This window comes from Leptonychotes weddellii, chromosome 1 (genome assembly GCF_054177405.1).
Source record: "Leptonychotes weddellii isolate Sample4059 chromosome 1, ASM5417740v2, whole genome shotgun sequence".
Lineage (NCBI taxonomy): Eukaryota > Metazoa > Chordata > Mammalia > Carnivora > Phocidae > Leptonychotes > Leptonychotes weddellii.
The window spans coordinates 66,338,070-66,347,275 of record NC_138369.1 but is presented as its reverse complement, the minus strand read 5'-3'; the positions used below and the strand labels follow the sequence as shown (position 1 = coordinate 66,347,275).

Sequence of the window (9,206 nt, the reverse complement as noted above, 5' to 3'; positions counted from 1 at the left end):
TAAGATTTTATTTATTTATTTGACAGACAGAGACAGTGAGAGAGGGAACACAGCAGGGGGAGTGGGAGAGGGAGAAGCAGGCTTCCCGCTTGAGCAGGGAGCCCGATGCGGGGCTCGATCCCCGGACCCTGGGATCATGACCTGAGCTGAAGGCAGACGCTTAATGACTGAGCCACCCAGGCGCCCCATAAAACAAATTTTTTATTTCAGATTGAATATGTACCAAGATCATCCTGTCAAGAAAGAAAAAAAGATTCTTCCATGCAGAATTGTCACGTGAGATATAGCAATTTGGGGCAATCACCCAGTTCCTGTTTTTCTGTGAGAGAATGAACTGCTGCCAAAGAGGGGAAAGGAGATGGTTTGCCAGTTGGTGCTAAAAAGGAACTGAGCCACTCATTCACATAATCGGCACAGAAATCTCACCATCACCAAGCCAACAAGAGTGGCACTAGCAAAACCTTGGCAACAAGCCTCTTCTCCTATCTTGTATAAACGACCCCCTCAGACTTCACATTACCCTTTTGTTTCATCTCCTCCCCTTCTGAAACTCCCTCAAGTCAGCCATGCTTTGATGTTCCTTTCACTCATATTTCACCCATGTAACAATAGAGAGGGCCAGGCTATCTATCCACCATTAATGAAAACAAAACCAACACTTTGTCTTCCGTCTATGCTCTTCAAGAAATGCCCTCCCACACCAAGGGACAAGGAAAGAGACGGAAGGTGAGGGATACTTAAGATCATAAGGAATGTTTAAATGTCCACTGTGAAAATAAAAAGTACACTTTCTCTAAAAGGCATCCAAATTGGAAAGCAAGAAATAAAATTGTCATTATTTGCAGATGACATGTAAAATAAAAACCTAAGGACTCCACAAAGAACTATTAAAACAAACCAATCCAGTAAAGTCACAGAATACAAAATCAATACACAGGGCGCCTGGGTGGCTCAGTCGGTTAAGCGACTGCCTTCGGCTCAGGGCATGATCCTGGAGTCCCAGGATCGAGTCCCATGTCGGGCTCCCCGCTCGGCGAGGGGTCTGCTTCTCCCTCTGACCCTCTCCCCTCTCATGCTCTCTCTCACTCTCTCTCTCCAATAAATAAATAAAATCTTTAAAAAAAAAATAAAAAAACAAAACAAAATCAATACACATAACTGTTGTGTTTCTGTACAATAATAAACTATCAGAAAGAGGAATTAACAATCCCATTTACAGCTGAACCAAAAAGAATACTTAGGAATAAATTTAACCAGGGAGGTGAAAGACCCATACACTGAAAACTAAGACACTGATGAAAAGAAACTGAAGACAGAAATAATGGAAAGACATTCCATGCCCATGGACTGGAATAATTAATATTGTTTAAAAGTCCCTACTACAGGGGAGCCTGGGTGGCTCAGTTGGTTGAGTGTCCAATGCTTGATTTTGGCTCAGGTCATCATCTCAGGGTCATGAGATTGAGCCCAGCAATAGGCTCTGCGCTGAGCATGGAGCCTGCTTAAGATTCTCTCCTTCTCCCTCTGCCCCTCCCCACTCTCACTCTGTCTTAAAAAATAAATAAAAAGTAAAAAATAAAAGTCCTTATCCCTATCAAAATTCCAACAGCATTTTTCACAGAAATAAAACCATCTTAAAATTTGTATGGAACCACAAAGGCCCTAAATAGCCAAAGCAATCTTGAAAAAGAAAAGAGCTAGAGGTATCCCAGTCACCAGTTTCAAACTATATTAAAAGCCACAGTAATCAAAACAGTACGGTACTGGCATAAAAAAGACCAACTGAACAGAACAGAGAGCCCAGAAATAAACCCACACATATGTGGTCAATTAATTTATGATAAAAGAGCCAATAATATAAAATGGGGAAACGACAGTCTCTTCAATAAATACGTGGTGCTGGCACAGCCACAACGGGACAGACACATGCATCAATGAAACTGGACCCCTACCTTACCTATACAGAAAAATTAACTCAAAATGAATTAAAGACTTGTACAGAAGCTCCTTGATGAAGGTCTTGACAATGATTTTTTTTTTTTGAAACTGACACGAAAAGCAAAGGCAACAAAAGCAAAAATAAATAAGACTACATCACACTAAAAAGCTTCTGCACTGCAAAGGAAACCACAAACAAAAACGAAAAGGCACCCACTGAATAGGAGAAAATATTTGCAAATGATAAATCTGATAAGGGGTTAATACCCAAAATATATAAAGAACTCCAACAACTCAACAGCAAGAAAAAATCAGATTAAAAAACGGGCAGAGGATCTGAATAAACATTTTTCCAAAGAAGACATACAGATGGCCAAAAGGCACATGAAAAGACATGAAACATCACTAATCATCAGGGAAATGCAAATCAAAACCACAATAAGATACTACCTCACACTTGTCAGGATGGCTATTATCAAAAGGACAAGAAATAACAAGTGTTGACAAGAATGTGGAAAAAAGGGACCCCTCGTGCACTGTTGGTAGGAATGTAAATTGGTGTAGCCACTATGGAAAACAGTATGGAGTTTCCTCAAAAAAATTATAAACAGAATTACCACATGATCCAGCAATTCCATTTCTGGGCATTTATCCAAAGAAAACAAAAACACTTATTTGGAAAGATATACGCATCCCCATGTTCACTGTAGCATTATTTACAAGAGCCAAGACACACAAGCAACCTAAGTACCCAGTGATAAATGGGTAAAGAAAATGTAGTATACACACACGCGCACACACACACAGGAATATCATCATAAAAAAAGAAGGAACTTTTTGTCATTTGCGACATGAGTGAACCTTGAGAGCATTATGCTAAATGAAATAAGTCAAAGAGAGAAAGACAAATCCTGTATGATCTTACTTATACGTGGACTCTAAAAACAAAACAAAAATCCTGAATTCGGGGCTAGAGGGAGCAACACGGTTGAAGGTGATCAATAGGTACAAACTTCCAGTTATAAAATAAGAAGTCCTGGGAATGTAATGTACAGCATGGTGACTATGGTTAACAATACTGCACTGTATATTTAAAAGTTGCTAGGAGAATAAATAAAAGTCCCCATCACAAGAAAAAAATTGTAACTCTGTGGTGATGAATGTTGGCTTATTGTGGTGATTTCACATTAAAAAAAAAAACTCACTCTGAGGCAAAAGATAGGAAAGTTCTTTTCAAATGATTTGAAAAAAAGACACATGGGTGTGTACCCACTTGAGGGCTTATTATGTGGCAGCATTATGGGAAGTATATGGATAATCTCAATCAATCCCTCATAAAAGCTCCATAAAGCAGACATCACTATCATGATTCCCTTTCTACAGATGAGGAAATGGAAGTCTGAAGAAGTGTTTTCCCAAAGCTAACAAAGCTAGTACTTGAAGAAGCTGAATTATGAAACCACGTGATCTGATTTCATAGCCCATAATCTTAAAAAAGCGTTGTTAAACAAGATACATATACCCTGAAAAGGATATTTCCTAGCTTTTTGTGTGAAAGTAAAAGAAAGGTTATTACAAAGAGATACAAGTATATCCCAGAAGGCTTTTTTGTAATCTTGTCACACCAGGTATAAACGATGAGGTTTTTTGGTTTTGTTTTGTTTTTTTTTTTTAAAGATTTATTTTGTGCAGGCGCAAACGGGGGAGGGGTAAAGTGAGATGGAAAGGGAGAGGGAATCTCCACCAGACTGCCTACTGAGAACAGATCTCATGACCCAGAGGTCATCACCTGCACTAAAACCAAGAGTCAGAGGCTTAATTTACTGAGCCATCCAGGCACCTCAGGTTTTTTGGCTTTCAATGTTTTTAAAGTGGGGGGCTGGGGGCTATATAAATCATGGCTAAGAAGATAAACCTGGTTTCAATCCCATCTCTGCCTTAGCCAGGTGATTAACAGTTACCTAATCTCTAAACCGGTTTCCTTCTCTGCAAGTGAAAATAATTATACTGATCTCACCTTTTCTCTAAAGGGGGTCCTATTTTTAAAAAACTCAGAAAGAGGCTTATTTTTTTTATGTCCTTGGTAAAATGTAACTACTGAGACCTAAGTAATTAACAGATCTAAAACTACAAGTGAACACTCACTTCCATTCAGAAAAGTTAGTACCAATTATAATTACAGTTGCGAAGTACTGCTACTGTTACTTGAGAATGTATCTAAAGAACACTGCTACCTGATCACTTGTCTTAATAATGATAGACTTTTGGGGGCACCTTTGTCCTAGGATAGAACCCGCACAAACCCACAATGGGCTCTGTGCTCAGCGGGGAGTCTGCCTGAGGATTCTCTCTCCTTTGCCCCTACCTACCTCCCCCTGCCTCTCTCTCTCTCCTTCTCTCTTTCAAACGAATAAATAAATCTTTAAAAAAATAATGAGAGACTTTTCAGGAAGTTAGTATGTCAATTATCCAATCTGTTAAGATAACTGAGGTTGGATTATGAATCCAGCTCTTTTCTAAACAGTATAAGGATACAAGTAGGTACAATACGTGGTCTCTGGCTTTAGGAGTTTATAATCTAATTGTTAAGACAAAATTATCATGCATGAAAGTTACATAAAAAGACATTTATGTTTTTTGACCCATAAGGGTAACAGAAAAAGATGAGCGTAAACTGGAGGATGAAACTTTGTTGAGACTGAGCTAGCCTTGAAGAGTAATTAAGATTTAGACCGGCAAAGAGAAGAGAAAGAGGCATTATTGACGGAAGGTAAGCATGCATAGCAACGTGACAAAAACAACCATGAGGGGGGCGCCTGGGTGGCTCACTTGGTTAGGCGTGGGATCTAGGATTGAGCCCCACATCAGGCTCCCTGCTCAGCCTCCCCACTCCCGTGCTCTTAGCTCTTCTCCCTCTCCTCCCCACTCTCGCGCTCTTAGCTCTTTCTGCCTCAATCTCTCAAATAAATAAAAATCTTAAAAACACACACACACAACCATGATGTTCAAGGGACAGTGAAGAGATAAATTTAACTATGAAGACTATACAAAATAAATTTCAATTGAGAGGGCACATAGTTTATGAATGAATTGGCTTGAAAGTCTAGTTGAGGAGTTCAGACTTACAATAATGAGCCACTAAAGCAAGGTTCTTAATACAAATCTTTAAACACTATTTAAATATACAATTATGTTTTGAATTAGAAATATACAGTAAAAAAAGTATGTTTTATATTCCATTGACTTACTTTTTAAAAAACTACAATGTTAATTGTGGTTTTATTTTTTAAAGAATCTTATGTTTTAGAGATAAATACTTAAATATTTATAGGTGAAGTGGGTGATCTTGAGTTGGTAATTGTTGAAATGTGATAAACGGAGGAAGGCTTCTTATATTATTCTGGCCACTTTTTTATATGCTTAATATTTTTAATTATAATATCTTTTAATCTACCAAGTTAGAGTATTCTAGAAAAAAAGATCAATATTCACATAGTGATTAACTATATTCTAGTACTTCCACAGAAATTTTTACAACCACTTAAAAATTATAAATGACTTAATGAAATAGACTACAGCGTCTACCAATCAAAGCTTTACCAACTAAAAGTTAACTCAATAAACTCTGCTTGGTTCAGGAAGCCTTCATAGCTGTTGTCAATGTTAACTCAAAATAGTTTACTATATTTTTCATTTTTTTTAAGATTTTAAAAAATCTGCTTAAGATGCTGCAAATCAAACACAAACCAAATACATTATTAAAAGGAGAAGTTAATGTCAATCTTAAACCACTTTGCTTTGTGGTTTCAGGTATTAAAATGTAAACTTTCATGCCGTGACAATGTTACTACTACATGCTGGCAAGCATCCCAACAGAAGTTAATACCAGCAACACATGGCATTACCCATCCCCCTCTCAAAAGAATGGTATCAGAGACTATTTCCATTTTTATTTCTTCCTGTTACCCACAAGCAGGTGGCAACATAACACCAGTTTCAACAAGGAGGCAAAGTTACCCCTCTGCAGAAATAGATGACCACTGAAACAAATCCCTGAATTCTTTCAAAGGAATAATTTGCTTTCACCCTGGTTTAAAAGCACTTCATGTAAAAGCCAACTTCGTTATTCTGAATGTACATTTCTTGAACTTCGCCACCACCAACAAAAAACATTTACTAAGCCCAGCACTGGCTACATATGCTATCTTATTTAATTCTCAATGCAACCTTATTTTATAGATGAGAAAACAGGCTTTGAAAGGTTAGGCCCCTTTTGCAATATGTGTTGGAGAAAGGATCTGAATCTACATCAATATGACATAAAAGTCCATGCTCATAACCACTTCACTATATTGCCTCCCATAAAATTAGAGTAGTCTATGATCAATAATGTATATTAAGGACATAAAGATGCTCATATAATCTGACAAATTTAAAGCAAGAATCAAATCATAAAGTAGACTTAATGGAGTGATTATCTTTTTATAAACTTCTAATTCAACAAGAGGATAGAATCTGTAAATAAAAGAATAAGTTATTTTTACTCTACTGTATTTCCCATATTCATTTTATAATGAAAAAATCTTTAATAAATAAGTCAATTTTATTATCAACTGAATTTTTCTGATACTGAATGAGACCCTCTAAGTTTCATGAATTTTTTATGTAAATGAGTTGCCTACTGAGCTTGAAAGAAAAAGTGGTCATTTATCTACAAAGTTAAGTAACAGTAAATTCAAATACTGCTATCAAATGTCAAATGCCAACCAATTCAATCTTGGAGCAAAATGTTTACCATTACAGAATCAGAGGTCCTCAGAAACACAAATCAGGCCTCAGCACTTCCAAAGTGAATGAGAACCATCTGGCTAACTCAACTTTCAGAAGTTGTTTGATTTTACTAAAACAGGGATAAGGGCCGCCCATTTTTAAAAATCATTATCTTGCATTTATGCCTTCCCCCCCTCTGGGAATGGCCCACATGGACCACTAATTTATAATCTGGCATTTTCTCTCTCCCGGCTCTGGTCTGTTCACACTGCATTATTGGAGTAACATACAAAATTCAGAAAATTCAACAATTAAGAGCCTGGGAAGTTATTTTGCAAAGCACCTTGGCACCAAACATAAATGGTTAAAATGTTTTCCTGCTGTCAGTAACATGCTTTTTTACAAGGACTTGTTAATATAGCAGAACTGCTACTCAACTCCCCTAAACCTTGCCCAAGCAAAGAGAAAATGAAGAATTAGTAATAAAAATGTCAGTATGAAAGTTTCCTCCGGTGTTCTGAAAAAAGGGAGGATCCATCGAAAGTCCCTGTTAAATGTAACGCTTCTTAAATGTTTCTCCTGGAAGCCAAGTCGGTTGGCTGAGCTGGGCTTTTTTGTGTAGGAAATGACCCTGCTCTGAACTCTATGCTGAGCAAGTGAAATGCTGGTGAATTATCGATCGGCCGTGGGAATCGGATCTCTCTAGGTCTTCCCTCCTCTACTACTTCCCAGCAGGAACAGAGTACCGAAATCCTTTAACTCCAGGACTAAGCACTTCACTCACCTCTCCAGCACTCTCCATTCGGCCCCCACCCCGTTTCACCTGCGATGCTGACGCAGGTGAACGCTTCTTTTAATAATCCCACCCTGACAGATGGACGATCTACAGTATATTAACTGCTGTGAAACAGCCATTCCGAATGTGCTTTCAATCGTATGAGACTCTGAAGTGTAAATTGCCTTAGACTAATTCCCCACCAAATCCTTTCTTCTTTGAGAGGTTAGAGCATCAGAAGTGGTTTCATTTGCATTTACAATACACACACACACACACACACACACACACACACCTTTCTCCGGAATTTTCTTAAGCCACATTTAGATAAAAGTGCTGACCTACAGAAACACACAAGCCTTACTGCCAATACCCATCATCTTATGCCCGACTGCCCCGGAAGATTCTAAGAGGAAAAAAGATGAAGCGAGGGCTTCATGTCAGGTTCATGGTTTGTCCTCCTAAGTTTCAAGTGCACATTATGCTCCCGCAGCCGGAGCCTTCGTAGAGGTAAAGAAAGAAAAGGGGCGGGGAGCGGGGGATTCTGCGGGCAGAAGCCCCGACGGGGCGCCCGTTCGGGACGCCGGATTTCCCTCTCTTTTCCCTTTCCCCCCCCCCACCCCCACCCCGGGACGGCCCGGCGGAATTCCACCGCTGCCGCGGGCCGGGAACAATACCGCGCCCGGGACCCCCCCCCCCCCCCCCGTCGTCCGCCACTCACCACCCAGGTCAGTGCCCCGTTGCCGCCGGCTCCCGCGCCGCCGCCGCCGCCCGCCTTGGCCATGGCGGGTGCCTCCGCTCACAGGCCCCGAGGCCGCGGCCGCCGCTCCCGCCTCCCTGCCGGCCGCCGGGCCCCTCTGCTCCGCACCGACCGCTCCGCTCGCCGTGCTCCTAGCGGCGCCGCCCCCCGCGCCCCATCGCCGAGACCCGGGACGGACGCCCGGCCGAGCCTGCCGAGGAGGCCGCGCCGCCCGGCGCCCTCAAACTCGAGGCGCGGCGGCCGCGTCGCCCGGGCCTAGGGCAGCCGCTGAGGAAGAGGTGGAGAAGGAAGCAGGCGGCCGGGGGCGCCTGAGCCGCGGTGCTTCCTCCTCGCCCGCCCGCGGGCGCCGCAGCAAGCCGGGCCGAGGCCCGGAGGGGCGCGCGGCGAGAGCAGCCGGAGAGCCCGGGGCGTCCAGACGTGGCGGGGACGCAAAGGCGCCTTGTCCTTCCTCACACTCCGCTAAGGCCGGCCGCTCGGGTTGCCGGAGTCGCCGCTGCCGCCGGTGCCGCCGCCTCAAAGGCCGCCTTCGTCGGCCGCGCTGCACCCCCGACTTCCTCACATCCACACACCGAGAGGGACAATAAACAGAGCCACCGCCGCCGCGGTCGCCTCCCTCTTGTCCGGCATAACACCGCACACACACATTCGCACACCAGGGAGGGCGGGAGGGAAGGAGGGCGCGGCGGCCGCCCCGCTGTCAGTCAGCGCTTCGGCGCCCAATCGGGGCCTTTCCGCCGCAACCCCTCGGCCAATCCCAAAATTCCAAGCCCCCGGAGGGGCGGGACCCGAGGGGGAAACGTCATTGCGGGTAGCAACCGAAGGGAAGACTTGGGGTTTTTTGTTTGTGTGTGTGTCTGTCGGTTTTCCATTTGAGGGGAGAGCAGGGGCTGCTGTCAAGGGTCATTCGAGGGCGGCAAAAGGAAAGGGTCGAATCGGCCTCGGGTCGATTGTAATCCTCCGAGC

General features: G+C 42.7%; 1 protein-coding gene across 2 annotated transcripts in view; it reads right to left on the bottom strand.

Annotated features, from left to right (window-relative positions):
* Positions 1-8,920, bottom strand: part of TOP2B (DNA topoisomerase II beta) — a 60,917-nt gene extending 51,997 nt beyond the window's left edge. For both annotated transcript variants that reach the window (XM_081825582.1, XM_081825583.1), the window contains exon 1: positions 8,205-8,920. In XM_081825582.1, the coding sequence (XP_081681708.1) occupies positions 8,205-8,267 (63 nt within the window). In that variant the 5' untranslated portion in view covers positions 8,268-8,920. The remainder of the gene's footprint in view (positions 1-8,204) is intronic.
* Positions 8,921-9,206: the final 286 nt, after the last annotated feature.